Source organism: Balaenoptera borealis (assembly GCF_965194805.1).
Source record: "Balaenoptera borealis genome assembly, chromosome: 19".
In the NCBI taxonomy this organism is placed as follows: Eukaryota; Metazoa; Chordata; class Mammalia; order Artiodactyla; family Balaenopteridae; genus Balaenoptera; species Balaenoptera borealis.
The window spans coordinates 55,677,275-55,694,743 of NC_138878.1; the positions used below are offsets into that span (position 1 = coordinate 55,677,275).

The 17,469-nt window shown below is 56.1% G+C and overlaps 3 protein-coding genes across 8 annotated transcripts in view; 1 reads left to right on the forward strand and 2 right to left on the reverse strand.

The window, feature by feature from the left end:
* Positions 1-781, reverse strand: part of CCER2 (coiled-coil glutamate rich protein 2) — a 1,805-nt gene extending 1,024 nt beyond the window's left edge. Inside the window, exons 1-3 of the mRNA XM_082367173.1 lie at positions 596-781; positions 300-340; positions 25-138 (exon numbers count right to left, since the gene is read on the reverse strand). Of these exons, the coding sequence (XP_082223299.1) occupies positions 25-138; positions 300-340; positions 596-668 (228 nt within the window). The 5' untranslated portion in view covers positions 669-781. The remainder of the gene's footprint in view (positions 1-24; positions 139-299; positions 341-595) is intronic.
* Positions 782-821: 40 nt separating this feature from the next.
* Positions 822-13,863, reverse strand: SARS2 (seryl-tRNA synthetase 2, mitochondrial). Of its 6 annotated transcripts, none has more exons than XM_082366730.1 (17): positions 13,558-13,863; positions 9,720-9,815; positions 8,180-8,209; positions 7,448-7,588; positions 7,311-7,365; positions 6,916-6,979; positions 6,572-6,677; positions 5,807-5,918; positions 5,513-5,617; positions 5,149-5,194; positions 4,977-5,064; positions 4,770-4,879; positions 4,004-4,097; positions 3,816-3,930; positions 3,638-3,703; positions 3,387-3,550; positions 826-2,805 (listed from the first exon to the last, which is right to left on the reverse strand). In XM_082366730.1, exons 1-17 carry the CDS (start codon positions 13,822-13,824, stop codon positions 2,473-2,475), a joined length of 1,992 nt encoding a protein of 663 aa, XP_082222856.1. In that variant the 5' UTR covers positions 13,825-13,863; the 3' UTR covers positions 826-2,472. The 6 variants fall into 6 exon arrangements, with proteins under 6 accessions (XP_082222861.1, XP_082222856.1, XP_082222857.1 ...); XM_082366731.1 differs by having other exon boundaries at positions 827-2,805; positions 5,513-5,621; positions 5,871-5,918; positions 13,558-13,862; XM_082366732.1 differs by lacking the exon at positions 826-2,805 and having other exon boundaries at positions 3,054-3,550; positions 13,558-13,860.
* A 149-nt stretch (positions 13,864-14,012) lies between these two features.
* On the forward strand, positions 14,013-17,377 carry MRPS12 (mitochondrial ribosomal protein S12). The gene is made up of 3 exons (XM_082366794.1): positions 14,013-14,144; positions 14,436-14,503; positions 16,529-17,377. Exons 2-3 carry the CDS (start codon positions 14,455-14,457, stop codon positions 16,897-16,899), a joined length of 420 nt encoding a protein of 139 aa, XP_082222920.1. The 5' UTR covers positions 14,013-14,144; positions 14,436-14,454; the 3' UTR covers positions 16,900-17,377.
* Positions 17,378-17,469: the final 92 nt, after the last annotated feature.

The window sequence follows — 17,469 nt, forward strand, 5'->3', positions numbered from 1 at the left end:
CTGGTGGGGTGGGAGCTCCTAAGAGGAACTGGGGCCTGGGCCCTCCTTACCTTTGTGGAGGAGAGCCATGCAGGGGCCTCGCTTGGCCTGGCCCAGCATCAGCACTTCTGTGACCACCTCTGCCAGACAGCGGGTCAGCTGGGGGTGAAGGGTCAGAGGGGAGGTTGAGGGTAGGGCAGATGGGGGGCATGAGAGCAGTGGGAGGGTTGAAGGGGAGACAAAATATCGTGGAGGGGGCTGGGCAGGGGGGGCCAGGGCCCCAGGGAGATGAAGCAGGGCAAGAGGGCCGCAGTCCTCACCTCCTCCTTGGAGGGTCTCGGTGCCAGGGGAGCCGCGGTGGCTGTGGAGGAAGGACAGGGGTGCTGGGCTCGTACTCCCGGCGCTGTCCCGGGTGCTGATTCCAGCTCCGAGGTCGTCCCGGTACCCACAAGTCCCCTCCCCCAGCCCCCCTGCCAGGTGCGCCGTCTCCACCTGGAAGCCCAGCCCATGAAAGCTCTAGTCTGGCCCCGCTGGGTGCACCGTCCCCGCCCCCGGTCACCCGAGTCCCCCGCTCCCCAGGCTGGCCGGTGGGGTCGCCCTGGTCTCAGGCGCTCACCCGCCCCCAGCAGCAGCGCCAGCAGAGGAGGCAGCAGCAACAAGAGCGGCACGGTGGGCTCGCGGCGCTGCATGGTGGGGCGTCCGGACCAGGGTCCTCGGCACCGTGCGGCCGGGGAGGCAGCTCCTTATAACCCGCGCCCCCAGTGGCCCCCACGGGAGGAAGTGACGTCACCACCACCCCTCCCCGCCAGAGGGAGGGCAACAGCTGCGGGGCGGAGACCCGTCTGAGACCCTCAATTATTCATGGGGACCCAGTCCCTGCACCCTCCCCTCCAGCCTCCGGGCCCTGAGCTCCAGCGCGGAGGGTGGGGGATTCTCTGCCCAGGTAAACAGGGTCTGATGAGCTGAGGGCCCCACTGGGAGGCAGGACCTGGGTTTGAATCCAGAGGCAGCCGCTTACAGACCAACCTCAGGCAACTCCTTTCCTTCCTTGGCCCATTTTCTCCTCTGCAAAATGGGTCTCATAAATCTACTTCCTCTGAGCTGTATCTGGGCCCCACCTGAGTCCCAGCTCCTCCACTACCAGCTGCGCAGCCCTGGGACAACTGCTTAATCTAAGACCTGTTCCTCACTTGTGAAATAGGGCTGGTGACAACCTACTCCACAGCTTGATGGGGAAGATTAAATAAGTTAATGCACATATGTTAGCTTGGGCAGTGCCTGGCACTGCAAACTACACAGGTCCGAGCTCCTTCGTCCCAGTCATTTTTATTGAGCACCCATTACATGCCCAGTCCTCTTCTAGACTCTGGGGCTACAACAGTGAATGGGGCTACTGGCAAACTTCCCTGGCCTCAGGACATGGAAGCAACCTAAGTGTCCATCAACAGATGAATGGATAAAGAAGATGTGGCACATATATACAATGGAATATTACTCAACCATAAAAAGAAACGAAATGGAGTTATTTGTAGTGAGGTGGATGGACCTAGAGTCTGTCATACAGAGTGAAGTAAGTCAGAAAGAGAAAAACAAATACAGTATGCTAACACATGTATATGGAATCTAAGAGAAAAAAAAAAAAGGTCATGAAGAACCTAGGGGCAAGACGGGAATAAAGACACAGACCTACTAGAGAATGGACTTGAGGATATGGGGAGGGGGAAGGGTAAGCTGTGACAAAGTGAGAGAGTGGCATGGACATATATACACTACCAAACGTAAAATAGCTAGCTAGTGGGAAGCAGCCGCATAGCACAGGGAAATCAGCTTGGTGCTTTGTGACCACCTACAGGGGTGGGATAGGGAGGGTGGGAGGGAGGGAGACGCAAGAGGGAAGAGATATGGGAACATATGTATATATATATAACTGATTCACTTTGTTATAAAGCAGAAACTAACACACCATTGTAAAGCAATTATATTCCAACAATAAAGATGTTAAAAAAAAAAACAAAAACAACAAAAACTCCCCTGGCCTCTTGGAGCAGACATTTGAGAAGGGGGAAACAGACAATACTCAAGGAAGGAGGCTGCGGTGCATCACAGCACAGTGGCGTAGATGCTGAGTGCTGGGGTTTTTACTTTGGCCAGGCTGGTCAGGGAAGTCCTCTCGGAGGAGGTGACATCTGGGCTAAGGCCTGAGTGACAAAATGCAAGCAATCACACAAGATCTAGGGGAAGAGTAGCCAGGGAGCGGTCTAGCAAGTGCAGAGGCCTGAGTTGGGAATAAGTCTGAGAGTGAGAACAGGAATGCAGGTTGGGGGGTGGCCAGAGCACGACAGGGAAGAGGCTGGTTGAAGAGGAAGGTGGGGGGCAGGTCACATGGGGCCCCATGGACCATGGTGACAGCTTGTCCTTTCCCCTGAGATGGAGCCACACGAGGGCTCTGAGCAGGGAGGGATGTGACCCAACGCAGGTGTCCACAGGGTCCCTCTAGCTTTGTGTGGGGGACAGGGAGCAGGAAGACGGCCAAGAGACTGCCGCGACTCTCCAAATGGGAGATAGCAGTGGACAGGCCCAGCGAGGGGCCAGGGACGAGAGGGCAAAGGCAGGTTCTGGAAATATTTTGAAGGAGGAGCCGCCAGGGTTTGCTGAAGGATGCGATGTGGATGTGGATGTGGAGAGGAGAGAACAGTCGAGGATGACTCTCAGGGCTGCGGCCTGAGGAGCTGGGAGAGCAGTTCCAGGTACTGAGACAGGGGCCATAGGGGAGGAGCGAGTTCTGGCTTCACCGAGTTTGGGCTGCTTCCTGGACCCCACCTGGAGCTGGGGAACGACGGGGGAGGTTGGACATGAGCTGCCACTTGTCCCAGAGTCAGGGGAGAGGCCTCGGCATCCTCTCAGTTCCCCTGGTGGCCCCCAAGCTACCTCCACGTGCTCTGGGGATGCTGGACACTTCTGGCATGGTCCCTGCAGCCACAGACCCCTTGAGGATTCAGCACCTCTGAGCAATAGCCCAGCATCCCTAGCAAGTAGGCCAGGCCGCCTCCCTAACTCACAGACCCACAAATGCCTTTGTTCCGACCATTTATTGGGGGACTTTCTCTTAAGCACTGAGGGCAGGAAGAAGCAAGGAGGGACGGAGGCCTCCTCTCCCTCTCCTTCCCCCATCCCTAGAACCTCCAAGTCCCCTTGGAGGAACCACTGCTTCCCAGCGCAGGCTGGGAGCTCCAACGACAACAGGGTCACTGACTGATCCCGAGGAAGTAGGGGCATAGGAGTGGTGGACCCTGCAGTCCAGGGGCCCAGGCGGTGAGCTGACATGAAGGCAAATGTCGGGACGGCTCAGGACAACAGGTCCCAGGGGCCCAGCGACCCCAAGCTCCAGGAAGCAGCGACAACCCTACTGGCCAACGAGGATGAGTCCTCAGCTCGAGGCAGGCTGGCCCGGGAGCCTGGGCTTCTGGGGCTGGTTGGGGCCGATGTACTGGAGAGGCACGTGGGTGGGGGTCGTGATCCGATCGGTGCTGAGGTAGGGCTGGAGGGCAGGGGGCACGAGCACCGAGCCGTCCTGGGGAGAGAGCAGGCCTCAGGCCGCTGCCCTGCCAGCCCTGCAGCCTCCGCCTCCCGGTGTGAGATCCTCCCGCTGCCCCCTCACCTTTTGCTGATTGCTCTCCAAGAGGGCGATGAGGAGGCGGGGGACAGCACAGGCTGTGGCGTTCACCTGGGAGAGGGGCACGCTCAGAGCCAGCGGCCGGCCGGCCCAGGGAGGGGCTGAGGTGGTGGGCCCGGGGCGCGGGGGCACTGGGGAGGGTGGGCGAGGGTGTGCGGCTCACCGTGTGGGCGAACTGCAGCTCCCCGGCCTCCGTCTGGACCATGACGTGGAGGCGGCGGCTCTGGAAGTCCGTGCAGTTGGAAGCACTGGTGACCTGGGCATGGGGGTGGGGTGGGCTGAGAGGATGGGCCGTCGGCGGCGGTGGGGTCCTCTTTCCCACCCTGTGGCCCCGCCGGGCAGGGGGCTCACCTCGCCAAAGCGGCCTCGGCCCGGCATCCAGGCCTCGATGTCAAACTTGCGGTAGGCGGGCAGGCCCAGCTCCTGGGTGGGCATGTCCAGGACCCTGCAGCCCAGGAGAAAGACATGGCAAAGGCCAGCGGGTGAGAGGTGGTGGAGGGGGAGGGGGAGGAGGGGGAAGGGGAGGTGATGGAAGAGGTAGCCAAAAAGAGGGAAATGCAAGTGATAAACGAGATGACAGTGGCAAAGGGGAAGAGGTGGCCGAGCCTCTGGGCTGTTCACCATGGCCGTTCTTCCTTCTATAACAGCAGCACCCTCAGATTTTGTAATGGGTCACCCAGATAAAAGTCCACACTTCTCAGCTTCTCTTGAAAGCTCCGTGTGACTGACAGGGTGTGAGAGGAGGTGGGGCTTGTGACGTCCAGTCACCCCCTTAAAGGGAAGGGGTGTGCCCGCCCCCCTGGAGGGTGAAAAGCTGTCTTGGACCACCCAGACCAGGCAGCACCCTAGGGATGGGGAGCAACAGGAGGGAAGGGGCCTGGTCTTGACACTGGAGTGCCCTGCGCAACTTATGCTGCCATTATGATCCTATACGGGATTTTATAGATTGATAGGTACACGGACATCCTATATATAATCGTAACACAGGCAAAAGAGGGCAGAGGGAGAAGAGGTGGTGAAGATTTTCAAGATGCGGGAGCACCTAGCCAGCCCTTCCCTCCCTCCTCCCTCACCCCACCCTCTGCCACCCACCTCAGCCCCCCGCCCCTCCCCGCACCGGAAGTGCAAGCCCAGCTCTGTCAAGATCTCCATCTGAAGGGACAGGAACTCCTCCAGCAGCTGCGAGCTCTGCTCCAGCCCAGGGCCTGTCACCCCAAACATCTCCACCTGGGGCAGGGCGGGGGGCACAGGAGTCAGGAGGCGCTAGGCTGTTGGGCTTGACGGGCTGGGGCGCTGGGCTGTTGCCAGTCCTAGCTATGCCAACCTTGGTGAAGTGGTGCACTCGATACAGCCCCCACGGCTCCTTTCCCGTGTCTGTTTCTGCCCGGTAGCAGGTGCTGGAACAAACCATCCTGGGGGGAACAGGGTAGGTGGGGTCAGGGAGAGGAGAGGCAATGTCACTGGTGGGGACAAGGTCTAAAGGAACTGGGCATCACCTGATTGGCAGGTCCCTGAAGGCCACAGAGTGGTCCATGAAGTAGCCTGGGAGGAGAGGGGTACAGAATGGGTCAGCCAAGGCCACCATCCATCCAGCCATAGGAAACCTTTGTGAGAATTAGAAAAGATGTCCCCTCTAGCAGACGCAACCTCAAGTCAGGACATGTGGCTGGATCCTCACCGTACCACTGTGCAGTAAACAACCTACACAACTGTAAACGTAGGCCCTGGGGTCGCTGAGATATCCTGGGCGTGCAGCCATCACCCCCCAGGAGGCTCCTGGCTGTCCCCTTTCGATCCCCTCCTGCTCTGAGGACACTGGAGGTGTCCTCACCCCACTCTTGCCCCCAGGTAAGAACTCACCTGCAAGTCCCACCTCTGCTGTCCCGGCCAGGTTGAGGTCTTCAAAGCGGGAGGGGTCGATGTTGTAAATTTGGGATGGTTTGGCATTTGGTGTCATCCCACAGCCTTCCTGGGAAGGAGGCCAGGCCACAGAGGTCAGGGGACAGGTAACCTGGGTGGCCCCCACTGTGCAGTCACAACCCCTGCTCCTCCCCTAAAAGCATCTGGAATCACCCTGAGCTCCCTGTTACGGCTTGACCCCCTCAACCCAGCCCCAGGGCAGGTTCCTCGGCGGAGACAGGCTGGTCTCTCCACCTGGAGCCCTCAGAATGGGGCCTGACACACGGCTGGGCGTGGGGAACCGAGAGTCCTCACTCACAAACACAGCTCCTCGGAGAAGGTCTGGCACCGTCATGGGGGTGAAGCCCTGTGAGGGGGGACGGGAGGGGTGAGGAGCACAGCCAGGACCCCCACCAGACCCCAAGCTCAGGCCCGAAGAAAGGACGCTGCAGGGTGGGCCAACGGCTCCCCCGTGTCACTCCGAAGTCCATTTCACTTCAGAGGAAATCGAGGCAGGCCTGAGCAGTGGGCTTGGAGCTGGACCCAGGGTCCTGGGCCCCTGTCACTGGGGCCCCCTCTGCTGGTGCCTCCTGGTTTCCTCACTTGGATATACCACTTAGATCTGACCATGTCCCTCCCCTGCTGAAAGCCTTCCGTGGCTCCCCGGCGCCAACATCCCCTGCGTTCAGCCCTTGCCGACCCCTCCAGTTTCGACGGGTGCTGTATTTCCCCAGCGCTCCCTGCACACTGCAAGCAGGCAGGGAGGGGCAGTGGTTACAGGTGCGGCTCCACACGCTAGCTGGGAGACCCTGGCTAGTTACCCCCTCCTCCATCTTTAAAGGGGATAATAATAGCACTCACCTCATAAAGTTGTCCTAAGAATTAAATATGTCAATAATACATGTAAAGCTCTGAAAACAGTGACTGGAGCAGAGGTCACCCCCTGCTCTCCACCCTGAGCCTTCGGAGCTCAGCTTCAATGCCACCCCCTCCAGGCAACCCTCCCATCCAGGCCCATACCCGGTGGACGAGCTTGTTGAGTGTGAAGTTGACCAGGCCGTGCTGCAGGAGGGCCCCAGCCCCGCGCAGGTAATAGGAGCGGTGGCCAGACACGTGGGACAGACGCCTGGGAGACAGATGGGCAGACAGGCGGGGGCACGTGGGCCAGGGCTGGTGGGGGAAGAGGGGGACTCAAGCACCCCGGGGCAGAGGGCCAGCTGCCAGGCGGGGGACCGGGCATCAAACATTCATGCCGGGCAAGGCCCTGGCAGTTCCATGTCCCATGCTGAGCTCAATAAGGCGGAGCCGGCAGCCAGCTGTTGGGTTGGGAGGGCTGGGCGTTGGGGGCTGGGAGGGGGGCTCACTTCTGACGGATGATGTCGAGTTTCTCAGCTATTTCCAGGTGGCCCCGGGGTTGGAAGGAGAAAGCTATATACGGATGAAAAGCGATGGGTAAGAGGGGGAGGAGAGACAGGGAACAGGGACAGAGAGAAAGGATTAGAGAGAGAGCGGAAGGAGAGGAGGACAGAGGGAGGGAGAGAAAAGGAGAGAGAGGAAAAGAGAGAGGGGGGAGGAAGAAAAAGACAGATACATGTGTGCGTGTACACACACACACACACACGCATACGCACACACACACACATACGAGACAGGGTGAGAAATGAGAAAGCCCTGGGGCTCTATAGGCTCCAGCCATGGTCCCAGACCCCAGGAGCCCCCGCCCCCAGCCTGGGGTCCCCTGGCCTGGGCTGTGGTCCACCTGGCTTGTCTCCAACCACATGGAGCACTCGGGCCTGGCTTTCGTCCCCGACGGGCTGCAGGGAAACAGTGGGTGTCACTGGGAAGGTGGCACTAGGTGGACCCCTGGCCTCCCCCGCTGCCCAGTGCGACGCTCACCACGTCTGGGTGTGTCTGGTTGGGCAGCCTCAGCGCCCACAGGTAGAACTGCTCCTCGAGCTGGGCCTCCTTGGGGTACAGGAGCATGAGCTGCTTCCGGATCTCCCGGCCACGTGCCCGCAGACTCTGATATTGGGGGTCCTGGGAGTGGGGCAGGCAGGGTGAGCCTAGGAGCGGGTGGGGTCCCTCAACCAGTTTGACCTTGATCCCGGCTAGCACAACCTCTGTGGTGGATGTTTGCTGCTTCTTGTTTTGGCTCAACATCTTGAATTTCCTTTCAGGAACCTCCCCTCACCACAACAGGGCATGTCCACAGGGACATGACTCTGGCCTGGTCTACTAGAACATTCCATTGCCTTGACCATAGTGATTGGCTTAAAGACAGGCACATGACCCAAGATGAACTCATGAGAATCAGCCCCAGGGCTGTGTCTGGAGCTGTCAGGGAAATGGTCCTCTTTGCACCAGACCCTGCCTGCCCTTGCCCCAAGGGGAGAAAGCTGGTCTGGGAATAAGAAGGAAGCAGAAGCAAATATGGGCCAGGACCTGGATCCAGCGGTACCTGAAGCCAGTCTTTTTAGTTTCATGAATCAATAGAGCCTGTTGTTGTTATTTTCCTTACTCCCATTTGAGTTATGTTTTCTATCACATACAATGGAGACTTCATGGCTGATAATGGTATCTTTGCTGCCCACCCCTCACCAGGGACAGGATATCAACTCCCTGTAGTACCTGCTGCACTTGATTGTTGTCCTGGTTTACCTGGTAGAAAAGAGAAGGAGGGGGTGATCAGGTTGATGAAGTTGGGGATGGGGAGGAGGGGTGAACGGTCAGGGCCAGGGGATCTGAATTCCTTGCTCTGCCAGTGCCTGGCTGGACCCTCCTCCACTCTGTGCCTCAGTTTCTCTGTCAGTAAAGCTGGGAGGAGGCAAGATAACATAATAGTAATCATGCCTGCAGCTCCATTTATTGAGTGCTGCCTCATGCCTCGCCATGTGCAGAGGACTCTCACATGATCCTATTTCTTCATAACTCACTCCATGAGTTTTGCGCATCAATGTGATCCCCGTTTTACAGATGAGAAAACTGAGGCTCGGAATGGTAAAGTCTGTGAGCATGCATTTGGAGGCCTGAGGCCACGGATCTGTGATACTCTGAACCTTCTGTGGTCCTGAGCACCAGAGGGAATCAGGCAGATCTGGGTCTGAATGTTGGGTGCCTACCAGCTGTGCGCCCTTGGGCAAATCTCTTCCCTTCTCTGAGCCTTGGTATCCTGGTCTGTGAAACGGGCTGATAACAGGAGCTCCTTAGGAGGGGTGTTGCCTGGCTTCCTGAGAAGATGAGCTAGTGCTCACTGAACATGAACTGTGATCAACTTTGCTGCTTTCACTGGCTGCTCGCCTGTGACACATGTAGCCCAGGGCCTGGCAAGACACAGCAGGGCACTGGGAGATGTAGTTAGGGTTGGGAGAGTGGTGAAAAGCTGCCCAAATGCCTGGGTGCCAATCCCACCGCTCCTGCTTCCTAGCTGTGAGACAGGCACGTTTTAACCTCTTGAGGTCTCGGTTTCCTCAGCTGTAGAACCGGGTTTGTACTGTTGCCGTCTCACAGAGCTGTGACGATTAAGAGTAAGGAAAGCACCTAGCACAGTGCCTGGCAGGCAGCGACGGTTACGTACGTGTCTGCTGTTACGACGATGATTGTTTTTCAGCCCTCTGTGGCAGATGCTGTTGGCTGTCTAACCCAAGACCATTTGCCCTCCTTCCTCCTTCTAGCCAGAGACCCCTGACTCAGTTCACCCTCCCCTGGGCAGCCTGCAGTTCAGGGAGCGTGGGCCCAGCCAAGGTTGCCTCTTGCCCTTGACTGGTGTGGCTGTGGGGTGTCTGGGCCCCTGAGACATGAGGGGACTCTACTGGGTGCTTCAGGAAAGGTCTCCCTGCTCTTGGAAAAGGCACTCAAGAAAGAGAAGTCCTGTTTTCTGCCTCTGGCAGAGACATGCCAGGAGACGCTGTACTACGGCAGCCACCCTGGGACCCTGAGGGGGCAACTGAGGTCAAATCAACAAGGTGAAGTTGCCGGTGGAGAGAGAGGGTTAAGGATGCTGGGGGGAGCTGCTAATTCATCAGCCCCGGGGATGCCTGGCCCTGGGTGGCTTGTTGTGTGACATGATGAATGTCCACATCCTTCACGTTCCGTAAATTGGGTTTCCCGTGACCTGCAGCCAGAGGCATCCTACTGCCACACCCCCACCCACCCAGGACCCCGCGCTCACCAGCAGGGCCCGCACTGCCTCAGCCACGGCCCCCTTCTCCTCCTCCAGGCTCCGGATCTGCTCCCGCAGCTGCCTCAGCTCCTGCCATGTCGCGATCTGGGGGTGGACACAGGAGGGAAAGATGTGAAGCGGCCACTGTCCCCTGCCCCTTCTGGCTGGAGCCTCGTCCCCTCGGCCCCCTGGACCAGCGATGGGGTGAGGCAGAGACCACTCACTGTCCCCCAGTAGCCATTCTCCCCTCCTTCCCTTCAGTACTTGAACCCCCTGATGTTTAGCTGGGCACGCAGCTGCCCAGAATTAAGACACACTCCCAGCCTCCCGGGCAGCTACATGTGTCTGTGGGCCCAAGATTGACCAAGGGACATGAGTTGAAGTGATAGGTGTCACTCTTGAGTTGCCTCCTTAAAGATAAGCCCCCATACTGGACTTTCTCACTCCCTTTGGACTGGACGACGGACCCTGAGGAGAGGTGAACAGGACAACCCCCTAAGGGATGCAGAGCAAGAAGATGAAAGGTCTTCACTGGGTCTTCAAAGGGTCTTCATTGTTGCATGCCGGCTTGCTCTAGTTGCGTGAGCAGGGGCTACCTGGGCGCTGGGGGATGTGGAGCTGCACAGCACTTACCTCTTGACTCTCACGTGAGAGCAAAACAGCCTGTGTCCTATGGGGCGGCCACGGCAGCTATACCTGCACTCACCAGCCCAGGGGGGTCAGGAGGGGCGGGAGAAACCTGGCCCCCTCCAGCTCTCACTCTTTGGGCACACCTACTGCTGTAGAGTCCCTCTGTGAGCCCAGATCCCCGAGCAAAGCCCTCTGTCCTCTCTGGTTGCAGTTTTCCCTTGGACAAAATGGTGCAAGCAACACTGTCCTACCTCCCTGGAAAGGAGAGGGGAAACCAGAAGGGGAGAGAGGGCGATCACAGGATGGTTTGTTACCCACTTGGTGGCTCCCCCTGGATGTCTCCTGGACACCTCACGGCTCACTGTGTGCAAGAGTGACTCTGCGAAAAGTATCTCCCCCACATCTGCTCCTCCTCCTCCTCAGGGACAGCCCCACTAACGCCCACCCTCCACCCCAGCCCCGCAGCCAGGTACCACGTCCTGACCTTTCTGCCTCATGAACACCCGTCAGACCTGTGCTTCCATCATCTCCCCACTCCTGCCCCACCCCAGATCCCGTCAGCTCCCACCAGAAGCCCTGTGCCAGCCTCCTGGCCTTCAGGTTCACCTTCTCCAATCCAGCCAGAGCTCTTATACAATCCTCTCCTGCCTGAGAGCACCCTAGGCCCCCAGTGCCCCTAGGAACAAACTGCATGCCTTGCTACTGCCTGCCAAGCCACATGCCATATTCCTCTCCATACTTATGCCCTAAGGAAGTGTTTTTCAAGGTTTGGAATGTGGCCCATTTGTGGGTTATAAATTTAACTTAGGGTCTCTAAACCAGCACTTTAGTAAATTGAGATAAAATATACATAAAATGTACCATTTTAAAAATTAAAAAAGTATTTAAAAAAATTTATTTAATTTATTTATTTTTGGCTGCATTGGGTCTTCATTGCTGCACGCGGGCTTTCTCTAGTTGCGGCGAGAGGGGGCTACTCTTCATTGCAGTGGCTTCTCTTGTTGTGGAGCACAGGCTCTAGGTGCATGGGCTTCAGTAGTTGTGGCATGTGGGCTTAGTAGTTGTGGCTCGTGGGCTCTAGAGTGCAGGCTCAGTAGTTGTGGTGCACAGGCTTAGTTGCTCCGCGGCATGTGGGATCTTCCCGGACCAGGGCTGGAACCCACGTCCCCTGCATTGGCAGGCGGATTCTTAACCACTGTGCCACCAGGGAAGTCCTTTAACCATTTTTTAAGTGTACAGTTCGGGGGGGAGGGATAAATTGGGAGATTGGAACTGACCTATATAAAATAGATAACTAATAAGGACCTAATGTATAGCACAGGGAACTCCACTCAATATTCTGTAATGACCTATATGGAAAAAAATCCAAAAAAGAGTGGATATATGTATATGTATAACTGATTCACTTTGCTGTATAGCAGAAACTAACACAATATTGTAAATCAACTACTCCAATAAAAATTTTTTTTAAAGTGTACAGTTCAGTGGCATTAAGTACATTTATATCGTCATGCTATCATAACTACCCATCTCTGGAACTTTTTTACATTCCCAAACTGAAACTCTGAACCCATTAAACTTTCTCCCCTCCTCCTGCCCCTGGCAACCACCGTTCTACATTCTGTCTCTCTGAATTTGCTCCAGGTGCCTCATACAACTGGAATCACACAGTATTTGCCCTTTTGTGACTGGCAAATTTCACTTAGCATAACGTCTTTAAAGTGCATCCATGTTGCAGCATGTGTCAGAATTTCCTTCCTTTTTAAGGCTGAATGTTATTCCATTGTATGTATTTACCACATTTTGTTTATCCATTTATCCATCAGTGGACCCTCGGGTTGCTTCCACCTTTTGACTACTGTGACTAACGCAGCTATAAACGTGGGCATACAAATATCTAAGTACCTTCTTTCAGTTCTTTTTGGGTATATACCCAGAAGTGGAATTGCTGAAATACATGGTAATTCTATGTTTAATTTTTTGAGGAGCTGCCATATATTTTTTCTTTTTCTTTTTTGAAAAATTAATTAATTAATTTTTAATTTATTTTAGGCTGCATTGGGTCTTCCTTGCTGCGCACAGGCTTCCTCTAAGTTGTGGCGAGCGGGGGCTACTCTTCCTTGCAGTGCGCGGGCTTCTCATTGCGGTGGCTTCCCTTGTTGCGGTGCTTGGGCTCTAGGCACGTGGGCTTCAGTAGTTGTGGCACACGGGCTCAGTAGTTGTGGCTCGCCGGCTCTAGAGCACAGGCTTAGTAGTTGTGGTGCACGGGATTTGTTGCTCTGCGGCATGTGGGATCTTCCCGGACCGGGGCTTGTACCCGTGTCACCTGCACTGGCAGGCGGATTCTTAACCACTGCACCACCAAGTAAGTTCCTATTTTTTCTTTTTTAATTAACTTCTCTGAGCCTTAATTTCCCCTCTGATAAAATAGGAGAAATAATGGTACCCACCTCATAGAGTTGTCGTGAAATTTAAATGAGACTCATCTGTATAAAGCACTTAAAATAGGATGGTAGGGGGGACCAAGAGAGGGCTGGGAGGATTTGGGGTCCCCATCATCCTCAGCATCCCAGCAGGGTCTAGAAATACAGTGACCCTGGTTCTAGTTCCCCAGCATGTAGTATTATGTAAGTGTTAGCTTTATTACTATTATTATTATTATTATTCACTGTCTTATTCTCAACATCTGGAACATAACAGGGGCGCTCCCTACATATCTGTTCAAAAGCACATTCATTCATTAAATAACACTATTTAACTGCCCGCTACCTGTGGGGTAGGTGCACAACTCTACCTCTCACTCTCCAAAGGCAAGAGGCAACCCCCCTCCCACCGCTGATTCACACCCCCCGCCGCTGATTCACACCCCTGTCCCCCATTTTCCTTCGTGGCCTTAGGATAAGCCTGGCATGAGGTCTAAGCACAGAGGACACTGGCAGACAGTAAGTTCCTAACGCAGAGTGGGTACCCAGCACGCTTTATGGGACAGGAGCATCATGGGTAACTAGACAGTAGGGCCTTAGCACTCTGGCTAACTGGCACGTAGTTAGGTGCCAAGCACAACACGTTAGCTAAACTTGGGAAGGAACTAAAATTCCTGCGATAAGACCGCCCCCTGTTGGAGAGTTTCTTGCAAGCCCATTTCATCTGTAAAACGAACAGCCAATAGACAGAGCGGTCCGGCCTCGCAACCACCGGCCGGCGCAAGCGCACTCACGATCGCGGGCAGATCCTCCGACCGCAGCTCCCCCTTGCGGAGCTCCAGGGCGCGCGCGGCCTCTTCCGGGTATGCGCACAGCGGCTCCATGTCCAGCTGAGGGAGCGCGCTGTAGCCCTCACGCGCGTGCTCGTACAGGAGGTTCCTGTCTCGTCTCTCCGTAGCGAAACTTCTCCTTGGGCTCTGGTTGCAAACGCAGCCTCCCCGGAGCCGCAGGCTCCGAGCAGCCACCAGAGGCCACAAGCGCCGCACTGTGGACGCAGCCATCTTGGAAGGGGGACAAAGAGTCACGCACTCTCCGTCCCGCCCTCTTCGTCCCGCCCACTACGCGTTTAGACTAATTGCAAAGCAGCTATTCTCGGGACTAGCCAATCAGAGCCTGGAAGGGGTGAGCCCCCTCCCATGCCGCAAAAAACAAAGATCAGCGAGAACAGTTGACCGAGATTGACACTGTCGTTGCCCAATCGTCGTCTGTTCCCCGCCCCTTCAGTGTACGCGAGAGGCAGAACCAGCCAATCCCTGCCGGGATAATCCCCAGACCGCGCTAGAGGCCGGATTCGGCGTGTCTGTGGACCCGGCTAGGATCGGTAAGGTCGACAGAGTTCTCGGGTCCTCCAAACTTCTCGGGCCTCCCCTCAGTTTCTGGTTTCCTTCTGTTTGTGAGCGGGGGCGGTTGCGAGAGCCTATTCAGAGCAAGACTAAATTTACGGAGGGATTTTCTGTTAGCAGCGTTAGGGGTTGTGGTTATACAGTGAGAGGAAATTCCTTAGATTTAATCGGAAGGCCCCGAGAGCGGGATGGGGAGGATTTGGACCCTCCCCCGACTATGGCCACTTTCCCCTCCTCCTGCTTGCTGAGTCTATTATCCCCTAACACAGGGACGCTGCAGGCGGCGGGATGTCCTGGTCCGGCCTTCTCCGTGGCCTCAGCACGTCCCTAAATCATGGTAAGTGGGGGGGCTTGGGCTGCAGAGACGAGGCAGCGTAAGGGTTATTTCCCCTGGGACTTGTGTCCCTCTGCCATAGCCCCGAGGGAATCAGAGTTTTAAATCAGGGATGGATACACGATGGGTTTTGGCGGAGCTGGGGTTGCAAGGGCAAGAGGTAGGAAGTAGCATTGAGGGCTGCTAGGCGTCAGGTGGGTATCAGGAGTTCGGGTCAATTATTTTTTTCAGCAAATAATGTTAAATACTTCCCATGGGTGAGACATCCAAGCAAGACTTTGAAGTCATTCATTCAACTGACGTTTTCTTTTCCTTTTTTTTTTGGCCGAGCCACACGGCTTGTGGGATCTTAGTTCCCTGATCAGGGATCAAACCCGCGCCCCTTGCACCCTTGCAGTGGAAGCGTGGAGTCTCAACCACTGGACCGCCAGGGAAGTCCCCAACTGATGTTTTTCAAGAGCCTAGTGCATACCAGGCACTGAGAGGGACACTTTATTTATGAACCTATTTCTTGCACGAACATCAAATGATTCTTCTGGGCCATGCCCTTATGAGAAATATTCTACTCAGTCACTCTGCAGACCTTTATTCACCAAGGGTCACAGGACTGGACAAGACAGATCTGTGCCCTGCTTGGGGAATCTGGGCTGGCTTGACATGCATATTTCATGGAAGCCTCTCACACAGGGTGCTCAGGAGGGAGACCTGACTGTGGTGCCCACCATACAGATGAGGACACTGAGGCACTGAGAGGTGAACAGTCTCGCTCAAGGGCAGACCAATAGGAAGAGACTTCTAGGAATGTCTCATCCTTTCTGAGGATTCTGCTGTAACTTGAGGCATAAGGACACATGGAAATGGACCGTAGGGCCAGGATCTGCCCTGAATCTAGAGGGGAGTGTGACGTTTGGGTGTCAAGAGGGCATTCGTGCTAGTGACACAGAGAGAGGATGCACCTCACAGCTCTGGCCTGGGAGCTCCAAGAGGACATGGCCCAGGGTTGTCTCAGTCACCACTGTGTCTCCATTATTGATTGGGGCCAATAGGTGCTCAGTGAATGTTTGTTGAAGAGAATCCAGTTGTTTGAGTCTTTTTATGTCCTATTCCCTGTCTATGAGCACATCCCGTCATCTACCTTAGAACCATGTTCCTGCCCTTTTCCCCCGCCTGCCTTTCCTCTCACTGCATTGCAGCCACACTGCCCTCCTTTCTGTTGATCTGTTTGTGGACACGGGCTGAGGCTGGAGCAGGGAGAACGAGGGGGCGAGTGAGGAGATGAGGTCAGAGAAATAGTTCGCAGACCATGTGGGGCCTCGTGGGATTTGGCTCTTACCCTCACTGAGATGGAGCCACAAGAGGGCTCTGAGCAGGGGAGGGATGTGATCTGACCCAGGTGTCCATAGGGTCCCTGTGGCTTCGGGTGGGGAGCAGGCAGTAGGAGTCGGGAGACCTGGGAGGAGGAGGAAGGAGGACAGGAGAGTCCAGTGGGAGACAGGGGTGGACAGGACCAGGGTGGATGCCGTGGCGGAGGGAGAAGAGGGATTCTGATCAGTTGTGGAGGTTCAGTTGACAGGATCTGCTCACCGGGATAGGAGTGGGTGTGACGGGAGGAGGAGGAGGAGTGACAGCTCCCAGGGATACCCCGTGGGGTCGCTGTGGAGCAGCATGAATTAACGTAGGTGCGATGCATAGACCAGTACAGGACACAGTGGGAGCCTGTTTGCGTTTACTGTTGTTTAAACAGCATTAAAATTAATGTCTTCTTTGCAGAATAAAATGAGTTAATTCATAGAAAATGCTTAAAATAGAACCTGACACGTGGTGGTTACTCCATAAACGTTATATTACTCTCAGCCGTGAGTACCCCTAGCCGTAAACAAATGCAGCCTGGCGAAGTGCTTGGAACGGTGCGGAGAACAGCGGTGCCGAGAACAGCAGAGCGGGGTGGCTGATGCTATTATCTGTTCGCTGGGATAATAACCGCCGCCGCCCGCCCCCCAACTGGCCCTCCCGGTTGTGTCTCTCCAGGCCTAGCCCTGGCCCCGCGGCCTTGGGCCACACGTCCCATGGCCACCCTGAACCAGATGCACCGCCGGGGACCTCCGAAGCATCCGCCTCCGAAAGTGGGCCCCATGGAGGGCCGGCCGCAGCTGAAGGGCGTGGTCCTGCGCACGTTCATCCGCAAGCCCAAGAAGCCCAACTCGGCCAACCGCAAATGCTGCCGCGTGCGGCTCAGCACCGGTCGGGAGGCCGTCTGCTTCATCCCCGGAGAGGGCCACAGCCTGCAGGAGCACCACGTCGTGCTCGTGCAGGGCGGCCGCACGCAGGACCTGCCCGGCGTCAAGCTCACCATCGTGCGGGGCAAGTACGACTGTGGCCACGTGCAGAAGAAGAAGTGACTCCCTCCCCACCTCCCACGGGACACGGCGGGTGGGTGTTCACCGCAGAACAAGAACCTTCCCCTCGGGGCCCCTGCAGTGTCCTTGGGAAGCTAGTACAACTCTAGAAGTAGCTGGTTGTGGTTCAAAGCCTGGCCGCCTCTTCCATCAGGACCACCCTTAACCCATAGTGGTCCTGGATGTGAATCAGAAAAAAGGCGCCCCTCTCCCAACACCCTTGGTTTCCATGTTGGCACCAGGGACTTCTTCTGCTGGGACAAGACACTGTACTGCCACCTACTGGGAAGGGGTTGCAATAAACACAGACACGCCCCCCCCCCCACCCCCTGTGGTATTTGCATGGTATTTGACCTCTGTGTGGTCTTGGGCACCGACATCCCCTCTGGCCTGTTTCCTCCTGTAGAAAAAAATAGCTCCACTTGCAGTATCACCTTTGTTGGGTTTGGTGAAGATTAAACTGGATGCTTTATGTGTATAACACATGCGATGGCCACTCTTTTAAGCTTTGGAGTGAGGTGGGCAGCACTGAGGCCCAGTTCCCCTTCCTGCAGGCTGCGGGCCTGGGCACGA